The 16,686-nt window shown below is 37.2% G+C and overlaps 2 protein-coding genes across 2 annotated transcripts in view; one reads left to right on the top strand and one right to left on the bottom strand.

Annotated features, from left to right (window-relative positions):
- LOC101736252 (structural maintenance of chromosomes protein 3) overlaps positions 1–16,686 on the top strand; it is a 28,319-nt gene that overhangs the window by 2,388 nt on the left and 9,245 nt on the right. Inside the window, exons 5-20 of the mRNA XM_004921667.5 lie at positions 7–132; positions 291–458; positions 740–831; positions 1,146–1,299; positions 3,584–3,813; positions 4,418–4,627; positions 5,436–5,535; positions 6,063–6,209; positions 6,478–6,636; positions 7,190–7,348; positions 9,084–9,295; positions 10,239–10,401; positions 11,071–11,234; positions 12,033–12,240; positions 12,848–13,024; positions 13,714–13,850. Coding sequence (XP_004921724.1) covers positions 7–132; positions 291–458; positions 740–831; positions 1,146–1,299; positions 3,584–3,813; positions 4,418–4,627; positions 5,436–5,535; positions 6,063–6,209; positions 6,478–6,636; positions 7,190–7,348; positions 9,084–9,295; positions 10,239–10,401; positions 11,071–11,234; positions 12,033–12,240; positions 12,848–13,024; positions 13,714–13,850 — 2,606 coding nt within the window. The remainder of the gene's footprint in view (positions 1–6; positions 133–290; positions 459–739; positions 832–1,145; positions 1,300–3,583; positions 3,814–4,417; positions 4,628–5,435; positions 5,536–6,062; positions 6,210–6,477; positions 6,637–7,189; positions 7,349–9,083; positions 9,296–10,238; positions 10,402–11,070; positions 11,235–12,032; positions 12,241–12,847; positions 13,025–13,713; positions 13,851–16,686) is intronic.
- LOC134201071 (lipase 3-like) lies at positions 14,431–16,068 on the bottom strand. Its single transcript, XM_062675167.1, has one exon. The coding sequence runs from the start codon at positions 16,013–16,015 to the stop codon at positions 14,747–14,749; it is 1,269 nt and encodes a 422-aa protein (XP_062531151.1). The 5' UTR covers positions 16,016–16,068; the 3' UTR covers positions 14,431–14,746.

Here is a 16,686-nt window from a genome sequence, read left to right as displayed (position 1 = left end):
TTACAGATTAATCAAATGGCCATAGCTCCTGATTCTCACAGACTGAAACTTCTAAGAGAAGTAGCTGGTACAAGGGTTTACGACGAAAGGAGGGAGGAGTCTGTAGCTATACTTAAAGAGACTGTTGGAAAGGTAAGTCAATGAATGTCCAACCAAATAAATAGCATTTTACTCTTGAAACTGAAAACATTAAATTTTTTCATACGTGTATAAAATACATAGAATTATGTATTTTGTTAAAGTTAATACCAATATCATTCATGTTGTTGAGAAATATTGTTCAATTCTAGGTAGAAAAAATAAATGAATTCCTCCAAACCATTGAAGAACGTTTGAAAACTTTAGAAGAGGAGAAGGAAGAATTAAAAGAGTACCAGAAATGGGACAGAGCTAGACGCGTTCTAGAATTTATTATCCATGACACTGAACACAAGGAGAACAAAAGGAAACTGGAAGAGGTAAACAACTAAGTGTTTTATCTCATTTTGTCAAAGGGGTTTTATTATTTTTATTTTTTCCTCTAGTTGATTTTCAAGTGTGTTTTATTCAAATATTATTATTATGTCTTAATAATCTAACTCAATCTATTTAAGTTTGTTAGCCTAAAATAGTGCCAATTTTGTATGTTTTAAAAATTATGTTACAAAGAAAAACAGCATAAATACAATAGAATAAATAAAAAAAATGTACATAATATAAGAGTATGCTATGGTCAGTTTATTAGTTTAATTTAATGTAGTTGGAGAAACTGAGATCGAACAGTGGAAAAGAACAACAACATTATGCAGATTTGGTACGAGAAGCTCAAGAACACGTGAGGGAAGCTAATAGGTAAATATTTACATACAACTTGAATTTAAAAATACAACAAGCCTCAATTTGGGATATGGATTTTTTTTACAATATCACTTTATTACGTCTCTAAAATGATTTAAAAAAAATTTGCTATACAATTGTAACAGAAACAGTTTGTTGGTACACACAACATGCTCTACTATCTAATCATGTAATAAATGTATTGTTTAGAAACATTATTATTTAGAAATAAATCTGCTGCATTTTTTGGTGATTATTACGCAGTGTTATGCTTGCTATGTGGTCAGGGTTATGACTACATTCATATAAAAAGCTTTCTCTTCGCGCAGGAAGCTGAAGGAAGCGCGCAAGGACGTGGCGGCTGCAAGAGAGGAAAAGGACATCCTGTCCACCGAACAACAACAGCTGCTGAAGGAAAAAACGAAATTAGAACTTGCCATAAAGGACTTGACCGACGACGTTGACGGCGACAACAAATCGAAGGCAAGTTCCTTACTGTTCCATTGCTAGATTTTTATTCAACACTAGCTGACCCGGCAGACTTCGTAGTGCCTCAATCGATAAATAAAAGACCTAAACTTTTGTATAAAATAAACTTAAAACAAACAAAAGGAATCCGTCCGACGGGGACTCATCAAAGGGAAAACAAAATGGTTATACCTTTTAAACCTCTGGACTTCCACAAATAATTTAAGATCAAAATTAGCCAAATCGGTCCAGCCGTTCTCGAATTTTAGCGAGACTAACGAACAGCAATTCATTTTTATATATGAGTCGACTATTATCAAAGGCGGCAATCTGACTTTTGGACAATGATTGGTAAATCAGAAAAACGAATTATTGACTTTGTATTCCATTGGCAGTCACAAAACTCTTCGGAACGACATCTTAGATAAATAACAGGTTAACTATTAACCTTTATTTAATGCAGGTTTTGAACCGTATTCTTTGAAGGAGACGATTATATTCAAATAAATCTGTATTGACATATCAATAAATTTTTTTTGTCCAAATGTACAGATTGCCGCCTTTGATAATAGACGACTCATATATAGATATTTTTCTTCGTCCTCTCTGCAAGAGAAACCTTGTCGATAAGTCGATTTTGAGTCGTTCAGTCATCGAATTATCTAAAACAAGCGGCCCGCTCCGACCCCGCTCGGGTCTTTAACAAAAATTTCAATGCTATTTGACGTTGTTTTAGTTTTTTTAAATAAAAGAACACTTATTGCGGCATAACTATAATAGTTAGACATATGCTGTCGCGACACTTTTTGTAATTAATAATGTGTTCTACAAAGTCGTATTACATTATTTTATTCTATTATCAGTAGTTTTCGCAGGGCACGCGATTAAAGAATATTTTAGGTCATTTTTTACACCTTGGGTTACATTATTGGAGTTTTAGTAAGGATCCCTAATTTTTTTCAAAAAAGATTAGGTATAGCCTGTCACTCGGGAATATTGTAGCTTCCAAACAGTGAAATAATTTTTCAAATCGGTTCAGTAGTTTCGGATACAAACAAACAAACAAGTCTTTCCTCTTTATAATATTAGTATAGATTAGTATAGATAGCCCGTTCATAATGTTGTCCGTTTGTATGTGTGTAAAATAAATAAATAAGTAAATAACTGAGAACAAATTACGCACGGTCATTAGGCACGAAATTAAGATTCCTTGTTTTATGGGTACCAGAGACTGACATTGTTTTGTTTAGTTGTGCGCACATGCCTTATTTTACAAGCTAAAAAAAATTGTTGTTGTTATATATTGTATTTTTTCTTTTTTAGCTTGTAATGTGTATTGTGTGCCTAATAAAAAAATAAAATGCTTAGGTACATACATAGATGTAGGTGGCGGCCTCCCCCCGGTGAAGGTCAAGGGGCGACCTGAGGGGGTGAGGCCGCGCGGCGCGCTACCAGCACTCTAGCGCGCTGCCGTGGAGTGATTAGAGCGACCGGTCGACGGTGTATCGCGTCCCGACCCGGCAGGCTGGTTCTGGTCCAGCGGGGTATTCCGGGACACCAGCGGCACCGTCTGGGCGGCCCGACGGGCTGCCGTACCGAGACGGCCGACGTTTCAGAGCCTTCGATTCGCCTCGAAGGCTCCGTCGGCCGGGCGTCCTTGGGGTGAGCCGCGCCGTCTGGTTGTAGTGTTGACCGCGGTAGCCCCCCTACCTCATCCGGGTTCTGACCTCGGAGGGGATCGGACGTCGGGTGTAAGAGTGCAGGGGAGTCGTTTAGTGGGTGGGTCCTAAAATCCTTGGGCCCGCGGTCTGCTCACAACACCATGCGGATCGTTGAGTCTCACATACCCCGCGCGCCCCTTTTGCGCGGGGACCTCGTAGGAGGTTCGGCCCCCTACCGAAGAAAAAAAAAAAAAAAAAAAAAAAAAGATACATACATAGATACTGCATTCTCTTCTGGCAGTCGAAACCAATAAAAGATTTTCCACTAATAATCTTTAAGACCTTGGAGTCACGAACTTTTTTCTCCTACCTACGCCGAAAGTTCGGTTTTGGTCCCGCTGTACAGGGTAAAAAGTCTTAACTTTTTCTCCCTGGCTCGGTACTCACGGGAAAAAAGTAGGACATCTCATCCCACGTGGCAATTTTACACGCGGGAGGAAATGTCCTACTTTTCTCCCTTGGTGCACAATGTGCTATTCTTTTGGGTCATTCATGTTTGTTGTAATGATCAATGAAATCTTATAAGTCTCATACGTCAGTCCCAGTATTTATAACCATAAATATGATGTTTACAACAGGAACGCGCTGAAGCCGAATTGGAACGCTTAAGACAGCAAATATCAGAGAAAGAACGCGAGTTAGAAGAACTGAAGCCGAAATATGAGGAGATGAAGGCTCGTGAAGAGGAATGTACTAGAGCGCTCTCTCTCAACCAGCAGAAGAGACAGGAGTTGTACGCCAAGCAGGGGAGAGGCACGCAGTTCACCTCCAAGCAGGACCGGGACAGATGGATCGAGAAGGAGCTCAAGTAAGCACATTACGTCATCACACTGGTCAGACAATCTCGGCCCGTCTTTGGTGTTACAGGAGCCCATAGACATTTTTTTCGGTAGAATTTTTCGTTGTTAGGAAAGGCAAAGGGATCGAAGCCCAAACAGCCTTAGCCCATAGACATCTACGACGTAAATGCCGCCACTCACCTTGAGATATAAGTTCGAAGGTCTCAGTATAGAGCTAGATCAGTAGATAGCTAGAGCTCTCAGAGCACGAAGAGAGAAGAGCATATAGGCAGGGCGGTGGTACCTACCCGCGCGGATTCACAATTGGTCCTACCACCAGTACACTACATCTTGTGGAAGTCTCTATTGCAATAGTATAGTGTTTACTGCTTATTCTAACCTTCAAACTGAAACATTATAGCTATAGAGTTGTTATAGACACGTACCTATTTCTTGAGGTAGTAAAATCGGTCCTTTCAAACGTTTTTGACAATTCATCCGTGAGTTGTGTAAAATTTATTTAATATGAAATGTAAATATTATAAAATATACCAAAACATTATTTTTAAACAATTTAAAATTACATATTAAATTTTGTATAGATAATAATTCATTATGAAATCCCTTCAATAGATCACTGAACAAGCAATTGAAAGACAAGAAAGATCACGAGAGTAAGTTACGCGAGGATCTAAGGCGCGACGCCAACAAACTGACAGAACTGGAGAAGAGAATCGAAGAGACCACGAAAGAGATGGAGAGGCAGCGCGTGGCCATCGACGAGCACAACAAGCAGTATTACGAATGTAAGAAGAAGAAGGACCAAGAACAGAGCGCTAGGAAGTGAGATTCGTTTTTTTTATTTTTTACTGAAGTCCATACCCGTCAACTACGTCAATATCGCCATCCACCCTTCGAACCGAAATACTGTGAGGGAGAGATATAGAGTCCCTTCTTTATTTGGATTACTCGTAATTAACATCACAGTTGAAACAATAGGATTTTTATTGTTGCAGCGGCTTACACAGTTCTAAGTTATACACATTCTTTTTTCGTGTTATGTATTTTCGGCGGTAAAAATGCCCCGTGTCACAGACTATTTTCTTTTTTCCACCTCTCGTGCGTTCTGGCTTACGCATCATAAAAAGGTGCGTTCTTAAACGCCACAACTGCTTCACGGCAGAAATAGGCAAGGTGGTGGTACCTACCCGTGCGGACTCACAAGAGGTCCATTAATTACGCAAATTATCATTTTACCGATTTGTTTTTTACGACACGATGTTATTCCTTCACCGTGGAAGTTAATTGTGAACATTTGTTAAGTACGTATTTCATTAGAAAAATTGATGCCTTGGATACTAGTGTACTTGACGTCTTATCCTTTAAGCCACGACGACTTTTCATAATACTCTTTTGACTTTCTATTTCCATAAAATATTTTACAATTTAAAAGCAACCTTAAGTCCTAGGGTTAGGGATTCCTATTCATTAACTGGCGTCAGAAATTGGTTAATACAACATGTTTTCTCCACGTCGGTCTAGTTTTCAGCTATGCATTGTTACCAGTCGGAGATCTTTGCTTATAATATTTGATATTCGAATCGTTATGTTCTTGTTTCGTATGTGTATATAATATAAATTTGCATTACAGCGAACTGTGGCGCAAAGAGACTTCATTGACACAAAATTTGTCGTCACTAAAAGACGACTTGGCAAAGGCCGATCAGGCGTTACGATCCATGGCGGGAAAGGTAAAGAAAGCAATGTTAATAAAATTAATATTTTTGATTAAACACTAAACAGAAATGTCGACCCTCGTGTACCTTGATGTCGAAATCTACAAGTAATAGTTTGAATTAATATCTAAAGTGATTAAAAATCAATTTATACAGTTCTATACTTATTTGTAAGAGTTTCCAGTTTTTGTCCAGTATAATGTTGTTTCCCCGCAGCTAGATAATTTTCGAATTATATCCTCCTGCAAGTTTATTGAAACTATAATAAGAAGCTGAGCTAAGCTAAGAGATTATGTATACTCTGCCCTTATTCTTCACTGTGTACTGAGACCAGAGTACATACAATTAGGAATTCTTATAATTGGTGGTACATACTGGTGAAGCCTTCGATGTGTGTATTAATAAAATGAAATATTTGTTTATAATTAAAATATATCACTTAATGTATATTATTTATTAAAATTTGGCCTTTACTACATTACAAAATTTCCATATAAAAATATGTTCTGAGAACTGTAAAGATTTTCTGTTTATTTTTCCAGCCAATTCTGAACGGTCGAGACAGTGTCCGCAAGGTGCTGGAGACTTTCCAGGAGCGCGGAGGCGACTGGGCCAAAATAGCCACCCAGTACTACGGGCCCGTCATCGAGAACTTCACCTGCGATAAGACTATCTACACGGCCGTCGAGGTACACATTCTATTCTATTTATTTACCTAAATAATTCCAATCCCAATTTTTCCTTTAAGTTTTAAATCACTTTTTTGTTTTATCACACTAACTTGAGCTTTAATAATAAGAGATTTACATTTTTTTTAAATGTAGTAGTTGTGAAGAAAGTTATTAATAAATAAAAAAAGCTAAGCTGAAAATACACTCAATACAGTTTACTAAATATTAAAACCATTTTTAATCATGGTTCCTGTTAAAATAACATCAAGTACTTGTTATGTGTCAGGTAACAGCGGGCAACAGACTGTTCCATCACATCGTAGAATCCGACACTGTAGGAACGAAGATCCTCAAAGAGATGAACAGACAGAACCTACCCGGAGAAGTCACCTTCATGCCCTTGAACCGACTGCAAGTACGAGATATGGTTTATCCCAATGACAATGTAAGTTAATATTGAAATATGTATTAATTATATTATTATGTATGTATATATGTATGTATGTATATGTGATTGTGTATATATGTATAATTTTTTGTGTATGTATTTGTAACTTAATATAAATTACATTGCACCCACCACTATTTACTCTGCACTTTTTTTGGTTGACTGGTAGAGAATAAATCCGCCAATGAAAATTTTACATGAAGAGTAATAAATAAATAATTACAATAAATAAATTAAAAGGGCGTAATATAAAGAATTTTTTTATATTCTAGAACACAAAATATTTGACAGATATCTGAATCTCGCTAAAGACATTTTCATAAGTTTGGATATAGATAGATACATAAGCTCCAAACAACATTTGAACCGTCGTTTTCCCCTTTGTTATTACTTCTCCTAAATATGTAATGAGAGTTTATATCGGTCTAAGCTGATTCATTTTGATTTAATGTCTATGAAATACTTTAATAACAGTACAGGAATCTAAATTTTTTAAACTGTGTTTTTAAATTGATTCTAACACCCCGTTTGCCTTCACCATTGTTTACAGAACGCAATAGCGATGGTGCAAAAACTCAAATATGATCCGAAATACGCGAAAGCAATGAAGTACATATTCGGGAAGACGCTCATCTGCAGGAATCTCGAGTGCGCCACGGAACTGGGGAAGCAGTTCCATCTGGATTGTGTCACTTTAGAAGGAGATCAGGTGAGCTCACACTGCCTTTGGACATAGTCGAGAGAGTCGCAGATCGGACTCTACCTATCCGGTAATACAACGGCGAAGTCTCGAATTGTATTTAAAATATTCTATTACTTTTTTTTTATTGCTTAGATGGATGGACGATCTCATTGCCCACCTGGTGTTAAGTGGTTACTGGAGCCCATAGACATCTACAACGTAAATGCGCCACCCACCTTGAGATATAAATTCTAAGGTCTCAAGTATAGTTACAACGGCTGCCCCACTCTTCAAACCGAAACGCATTACTGCTTCACGGCAGAAATAGGCAGGGTGGTGGTACCTACCCGCGCGGACTCACAAGAGGTCCTACCACCAGTAATTACGCAAATTATAATTTTGAGGGCTTGATTTTTATTACACGATGTTATTCATTCACCATGGAAGTCAATCGTGAACATTTTTCATTAGAAAAATTGGTACCCGCCTGCGGGGCTCGAACACCGGTGCATCGCTTCAACACGAATGTACCGGACGTCTTATCCTTTAGGCCAGGACGACTTCAATCTGTAATTTCGTAAAAATAATAAGAATATTTGTTGGAAACTGTAGGTTACAAGTACTCCACGAGGAAGTGCAGTTTGCATTGTAGAAAATTTACATTCGTTTTTTCTAATATTCATAATATTTGGGACATGATATACATATTATTATATTAGGGGTTAAAGTATGAAATTGCCGATTTGTACTGAAAAATTTAAATTCGTTCGCAAACTCAAAATTTATATTGCGAGCTATTTCTGCAGCGTTAGTTCCGCGTCGGAACTCTTATTGAAAAATCACTCGAATTTTCGAAGTATCTTTCTTGTCTACGCTGAATAAATAAAACAACTGAAAGTCGATAATCGAATGTCGCACAATTTTTAAAAGAAGAACCTCATAGGTACTGTTAGCGATGCATTAAATATAAATTTGGAGCTGTGTTTGGTATATTTGTTGTATGTTTGTGTGGTGAATTCGTTTTGTTAAAAGAAGTTAGCAAAAGTTTTAGCTTAGTTTTTAAATTAACAAGATTTGTAAGAGGGAGTGCGCGGGGTTCAACGAGAGGTAAGGGAGCCTCGGACCGGTGACCTGAGGCGAACGAAGTCAGTGCTGTTACCAAAGCAATGAACGCAGCACGCTTCCTAACCGCTAAAGTTTTTGTCATCCGACGCCATTATAGGAAATAAATATTTTTCTCACAAAAAAAACCTCTGTTAGTGCATTCCACAAACCTACGAACCAACATAAATTATAGGTACCATTTGAATAGAGTTTCACTTAAAAATCTCAAACCATGCAGGTTCTATGTCAATTCGAAGTACCTATTACAATAGAACAGCAATTTCATACTGTAACTCCTATTATTAATAATAAATAAAATCTATATATATAAAAATGAATTGCTGTTCGTTAGTCTCGCTAAAACTCGAGAACGGCTGAACCGATTTGGCTAATTTTCGTCTTGAATTATTTGTGTAAGTCCAGAGAAGGTTTAAAAGGTAAATAAATATGAAAATGCTCGGAATGAAATAAAAATAACAATTTTGTTTTTCCTTTGATGTGTCCCCCGTCGGACGGATTCATTTTGTTTGTTTTAAGTTTATTTTATACAAAAGTTTAGGTCTTTTATTTATCGATTGAGTCATCACGAAGTCTGCCGGGTCAGCTAGTAATAGTTATATTACACAATGTTATTCAAATGAAAATTTGAAACTTGCAGGTATCGTCGAAGGGCTCTCTGACGGGTGGTTACTTTAACCAGTCGCGCTCTCGTCTGGAAATGCAGAAGACCCGCTCCGAGCTGATGGAGCAGATCACGACCCTCGACCTGGAGCTCAGCACGCTGCGGCAGGAACTCAACAAGACTGAGGCGAGCATCAACAGCATCGTGTCCGAGATGCAGAGGACTGAGACTAAACAAGGGAAAGCAAAGTGAGTTGTTCAGGTTACCGTATGTTCATACAAGACTGAACTTTCTGTGTTAGAAAGGCCCTTAAACTTTTTTTTAAACAGCATTTGTCTAATATTCGTGCACATAAAACCTTATCGATGCTTAAAGGCAAACGTGACTAAGCGACAATAACTGCTTTGTACATAAATGATAGACAATAACCATATTCGATGCGCAAAAAATATATATTTCCAGGTCTATTAAAATCATTTCAATCCTACATCTAGATTCGTTAAAATTGATTTTTTTTCAGGTATTTCAACTATAAATTATTAGTCTACTGTTTAGTTCACGCATTGTCACTTAATCACGTTTGTCGTTCAAGCGTCGAATTATGTTCATACAAGACTAGACTTTCTGTGTTAGAAATGCTGTTAAATATTTTTTTAACGGCATTTGTTTAATGTACGTAAAACCTTATGATGATTTAGAATATATTGCGTGCTAGAAGCAAATGTATCTCCGGAACTAGAGTAGTTTTTTTTTTTTACTGTCTGTTCGGTATGATGTTTAGATGAACATTTTAGGTGAAATATGTAGCCTGTCGAGGGCTTTTGTATTGTGAACTTACCTGTGAATTGCAACAGAAGTATATACTCATATAAATAATTCAATTATTTTCAATTGATAATTTAAAATTATCTCTTTCTGAATTTCGGTAAAATTCGTAATTAGACACAAAGAATTGTTTTAAACGGATTTTTTTTAGATTTATTATGACACTTCATGCACATAATTGTATATTGGCGGGCTCAATCCCTATGACATTCTCTATCGGTTAACCAAGAGTTATGCAGAATAAAACGTAGTAGGTATATTTATTAAATAATCATAGTAAAATAGATACTATAAAATATATTAACTATGCATAATATGAAACAAGCAAATCATATAAAGTAAATGATGCTTTTTTTTTCTCCCTAGGGATATTTTCGACAAAGTCAAAGCAGACATTCGTCTGATGAAAGAAGAGTTAGCTTCCATAGAAAGGTTCAGAGGACCTAAGGAGAGATCTTTAGCGCAGTGCAGGTCCAGCCTGGAAGCCATGCAGGCTACCAAAGAAGGATTGGAATCTGAACTTCATCAGGTAAAATACAAAATAGCTTACTGGCACTTTTGAATTAAAAACCTATAGTCGAAGGTTTTTTCGATCGACATATAAATAATGTGAACGAGTTGTAAAGTGTCCCTGTGTTTGAGAATAGCTTAGTTACAGCTATATAGCTTATACAGTTCGTTGTTGTTTTACATGGACAAAATAGTGATCAGTGACGTCATTATTCAGTGGTGGTTCTCTTGTGAGTCCGCACGGATAGGTACAACCGCCCTGCCTATTTCTACCGTGAAGCAGTAATGCGTTTCGGTTTGAGGGATGGGGCAGCCGTTGTAATTATACTTGAGACCTTAGAACTTATATCTCAAGGTGGGTGGCGCATTTACGTCGTAGATGTCTATGGGCTCCAGTAACCACTTAACATCAGGTGGGCTGTGAGCTCGTCCATCCACCTTAGCAATAAAAAAAAAGTTTAGTGACAGTTATAGTTTATACAATTCGTTGTTGTTTGACATTGACAAAATAGTGATAAATGACGTCATTATTCATCAGTGCATTACCAATTGATCGCCATTAAATAAGCAATTAAGAGATTTTTTTTCTCAACCTCTAGGGGATAAATTTATATTTAAATTAGTTTAAGATACATATATTATTTTTCTGAGGTCAAATTGTATAATATTATTTGTACTATCGTTATAGGAGTTGATGGAGCAACTATCGACCGCGGACCAAGGTAAAGTGGACGAACTGAACGACGCGATTCGCCGCCTCACCCTCGAGAACAAGGAAGCGTTCAGCGCCAGAATGAATCTCGAAGCCACAAAGAACAAACTAGAGAATCTGCTGACCAACAATTTGATTCGGTTCGTTCATCGTTCGTTCGATAGTTTGTGTAAAGTTACCGAATTTAAACCTCTAAAAATAATATATTAGCTTGTAAATTGGACCCGCTACAGGATTTAATAAAGAGGTTTCAAGACATGACGTGTCGCACTGATTGTATAACCGTTCCGAATTTGTGACCAATGAGAATAAATCATTAGTTTCTGTGCGCAAAAAAAGCAAATTTTGTATAAAACTTAACGCTAGGCAGCGGCTTAAACCTGGTATTGCTGATGTCCGTGAGTGACGATAACCACCATGAGGCGGGCTGTACACTCTTTGCCTACAAGCACGATAAAAAAATATAATACTTTTTTTAGTATTATTATTTAATTTGGCAAAATCTATACAAATCAATAAAAGTAGAGTGTAAGTGTTTGTAATAATAAAATAACCACTTTTTAGTAAATGCGTAAAAACGTATACCACAGTGCATAGTAATATACCTACTTTTTTTTTTGTCTGTCTGTCTGTCTGTTTGTTCCGGTTAATCTCTGGAACGGCTGGGCCGATTTTGAGGAGACTTTCACTGATAGGTGGTAGCTAATGATATAAGAAGTAACTTAGGCTACTTTTTTATACTAGCTTCGCCCCGCGGTGACACCCGCGGTACGACAATAACCGCGGGTAACATAGCGGGACTCCGCTATCATGAATGATAAAATTTCATGTTTCCGAAGCGAAGCGAGGGCGGGTCGCTTGTCTAACATAAAATCAATGCAAATGCATGCTTACATATGCTATCAATGGTAATTGAACGAAATCATTTCCTTCGACAGACGTAAAGACGAATTAGTACAAGCTCTACAAGAGATCTCTGTTGAAGATCGGAAACGTCGTCTCGCTAACAGCAAAACCGATCTGTCCGCCACCGAGAAGCGCATCAAGCAGATCAACAAAGAACTAGAAGAGGTCGAGAGGAAAGTGCAAGCCGCCGTCAAAAACGAGAAGGCTCTCAAATTGGAGTTAGATAAATGGAGGAATAAAGTAAGCTTTGAATGAATGAATGAATGAATGAAGAATCTTTATTGCACAAAAATATTGTACAAAGGCGAACTTTTTATTTATTTATTTTTTATTGCTTAGATAGGCGGAGGAGCTCACAGCCCACCTGGTGTTAAGTGGTTACTGGAGCCCATAGACATCTACAACGTAAATGCGTCACCCACCTTGAGATATAAGTTCTAAGATCTCAAGTATAGTTACCCTTCAAACTGAAACGCATTACTGCTTCACGGCAGAAATAGGCAAAGTGGTGGTACCTACCCGCGCGGACTCACAAGAGGTCCTACAACCAATAATTAACCAATTAACGCCATGCAAGCATTCTCTTCCAGTTAACCCTCTTTGATGAAGTGAAAGATTCAAGAAGTGCGTAACTGTGTTAAAATTAATATATGGCGATAATTTAAAGAATTATAGTAGACATGAGTAAAATGAACGGAGCAATGAGCTATAATTATTTAATGAAGCTATAGTCATTTTTAATCGCGTTAACAATCAAACGAACCCTGAGTTAGTACACCCATTGGAACAACAATAAAATACATGAGTAACAATAATTTGTTGAACTCATTTTTCTCAAATTCACCAGGAAAAAGAAGCTCAAGATAAAATGGAGGAGGACGCTAAGGGTCTAGAAAAGATGGCTTCCAAAGAAGTGTTGCTACAGGACAAAATTCAAGAGTCGCTCGATAAAATAGCAGCCCTGGGCACACTGCCCAACGCACCCGAACTACACGCTAAGTACCAGAAAATGTCTCTGAAACAGGTTAGTTAACTATATTACTGAGAAAACAAGTTGACCACTGATTGCAGTAGGCACTTTGAAGGAGAAAAAAATAAAATAAAAAATGTAATGGTATAAAATGTATATATATAATGAGAGTTATGTGTTAGATTTTTTAAGTCACTAACATAGATATAAGTAATTACTACTAACAAAATGTTATGGTTTTAAAAAACAAAACTGAAATAAAGAATTAATAATAATAATAAAAGCTTAATACAAAAACAGCTTTTCAATGTAAGTAAAGTTCGGTTTAAATACATATATGATAAGAATAATAAAACTATCGAAAAGTAATTACGCTTCAAAAATGGTTCCACGTAAATAGCTACCGCGGAGGGCGGGGCTTAAAATAGCTATATAAAATAAAACAATTTTGGTCACATAATTAAGAAAAAATGTTAATTTGTTTCAATCACTATTCCACTATTTTCAGTATTTAACGTTTGTATATATAATAATGGGATTTAATGAATTCTTTTTAAATATGTCCATCAAGATTATGAGAACACATAGATGAGGGTGAAGATAAGATGAAGATAAGTAAAACTATCGCGCTTCACACATAGAGACCGAGTCAACTAAATTATATAAAAGTTGTAGTTGCATAGCAGTAGTGGTAGAAGAATAAAAATAATAGAATTAAATTATAATAAAAATTCTTCTCGTAGCTCTTCAAAGAGCTGGAGAAAGCCAATCAACATCTCAAGAAGTATAATCATGTCAACAAAAAGGCCTTGGACCAGTTCATTAGTTTCTCGGAGCAGAAGGAGAAACTGTATAAGAGGAAAGAAGAACTCGATGTTGGGTGAGTCACACTCTTGCTTCGATTTTCTTCATTGTTAAGCTATTGCATAGCTTTGAGCTTTGGCTTTGAGCGCGGTGACCGAATCAAGAAATTCCGTAACATAAATAAAACCTAACACCCCCACTCCGCTTACCTCGCGCTCAACACATTCACACGTTGCGCTTGTGTAGTGTTTGTGAATAAGCGCGCAGCGTGACGTTGCACTGCATGCGCATCATGAAAAATCTGCCCATCTCTCTCTCGCGCGGTCTTATTTATGAGTGTGAAGGGGACAGTTAATGTTTTGTTTTCGTTAATGTTTATAAATATAACGTGGTCTATTTTATTATTGTTTTAATATTAAATTATTATTGTCTAATTTCAATAATATGCAATTTCGAAAAGGGCATATGTCGCATATTTTTTCAAATACGTTTTTTCATATACATGTAGTTTTGAGGCTTACCTACACCCATTTTATAATAATTCCAGTAATTTTCAATTACTAATTAACACTAAAATATATATCAAAAGTTAATATTTTAAAATTTACACTGCTTTAGAAAATAATCATTTTTTTTCATTTCCTGAACATTTTACATTTTCAGAGATGTGCCCTTTTCGAAATTGCATATTTAATTATAATTGCATAAGTTGATAAAAAATCCTATGCAATAGCTTTACTGTGCCACTCCCCGAGTGCTACAGGTGTTTTTTTTTTTGTATTTTATTTGTTTGTTAAAATTAAAAAAATTTACATTTTGTGAGCCGTGACAGAACTTGATATAATCATGATTTTATTATACACCAATAAGCCGCTGACAGTTAACCATGTCAAATTAATTATATAGTATGTGTTTAAATAAAAGTACTTCAATATGTTCAATATATTACACTAAATTTATTGAAATTAATTTTTATTTAGTAAAAAAATTATATCGCATCGATTTACTCGTTATCTTTAAACCATTTTCAAATTCGAAGTTGTCTATGATCGATACAATTTTGTCGTAGACGGCGTGCCTACTAATTTTCGCGTAAACAAAATCGATGTGACTCAGGTCTTCAATGTAAACGGTTTCTCGAACGTTCGGCAGACAATCCTTTAGTCTCTCGACGTCTATTTTATCGGAGAACCAATCCTCTCCGCTGTGGAACAACACGACCGGGGACTTGATGTTGGCGCATGCGTAGTCCGGAGCCGTTTCCTGCCCGTAGACCTTCAAGTTCCGCTCCCTGCCGTGGTCGTATCTGCCGAACCTACCCGACGCCGCCAACTGTCCGTAGTGCACGAACTGCAACGTCGAACACCCTGTAGGCGCGTGTCCCAATATAACTGGAATCAGTTCTTCGTCTACATTAGAACTGTAACCTAAAGTGTTGGACAAGAAATTGTCGCATCGCACCGGCGACAGCACGCAGACTAACATCGATAGCTTGTTGAGCGAGTCCGCACTCGGCACGTGTGCGTTTAGCGACGCCAAAGCGTACCCGAGTATTTCGTTTGCGGGCGAAAATATTTGTACCAAAGGACTCTTGGCGTGCTCCAGCCAAGCGACCGGAGCCAACGAGAACATCATCTTGATTTTGTTATTGTATTCGGGCTTCATTGAGGTCATGACGTAATAACACGTGGTACCTTGAGAGTATCCGACGTAGTATAGATCGGTTTCAGCCGTCGCGTTTAGTATGTAGTCGATAGACGCCGGTAAATCGTAAAGGCCAATCTCTTCCCAAGTGAAATCCCAAAAGCGTTGATCGTCGGGTTTTAAGGACGCGTGCTTCAAGGAGTGTTTGTTGCCTCTGGCGTTTCCCATCCATACATCGAAGCCGCTATCCGCTAGGATATAGGCCAACGCTGAATCCGGTCCTTGCAATACCCAACCGTCTGAGCTGTCTAAAATTCCGTGCATCAAAAATACAACGGACCTCCTCTGAACAGCGTCACTTCTCCCGTGTTTTATTCGATGTAAATTCAGAATATAACCGTCCTCTGTATTCACCCGGTGCTCTTCGAACGGATATCCGTATTTTGCGGCGAGTTCGCTTATATTCAATCGCGCGTCTACATGCGAATCGTAACCGAAAAAACTTGTAATGCCATTGATAACCGTGTTCCAAACACTGAATATATTGAAGGCAGTTACTAAAGGCAATAATAGAACGAACAGCGAAACACGGTACATTCTCGACGACGGTTGGATTTCCGAATGAATAATACCATTAATCACGTACCTAATATAAGTATCGGTTAAATTACATACCCTAAATACTTAATAGCTTCTTTACCTCATTATGAACGACGGTCAATCTTGACCGACATTCGAGAAACTTCGGTTTGAATGAATTCTTTAATAGATTTAAAACTAATTTTCGGTATTTAGGGAACGTTGTGTAATTGCGTTAAATTAGTAGAGTAGATCAACACAAGTTGTTACACTAATTACGAGGTTCGTTGATTACTTAAATACTAAATAATTAAATAAATGAAATATGAAGTGTAGCTTATAACTTAACATTATATATCAAATATTTATATAAAAACATATAATGAAACTAAATGTATATATTGTAGTTATAGTTTGCTCGGCAATTAATCGCAAGATAAATTCCGGTAGACAAGACTTCATATAACTAGTACCTCATTCATCACAACAATACCATACCAATTGTGAAGTCGTCGTGGCCTAACGGATAAGACGTCCGGTGCATTCGTGTTGAGCGATGCACCGGTGTTCGAATCCCGCAGGCGGGTACCAATTTTTCTAATGAAATACGTACTCAACAAATGTTCACGATTGATTTCCACGGTGAAGGAATAACATCGTGTAATAAAAAAAAATGTGTGCGTGTACTA

This window comes from Bombyx mori, chromosome 23 (assembly GCF_030269925.1).
Source record: "Bombyx mori chromosome 23, ASM3026992v2".
In the NCBI taxonomy this organism is placed as follows: domain Eukaryota; kingdom Metazoa; phylum Arthropoda; class Insecta; order Lepidoptera; family Bombycidae; genus Bombyx; species Bombyx mori.
The sequence above is the reverse complement of the archived record's forward strand: the minus strand, read 5'-3'. Positions and strand labels throughout refer to the sequence as shown.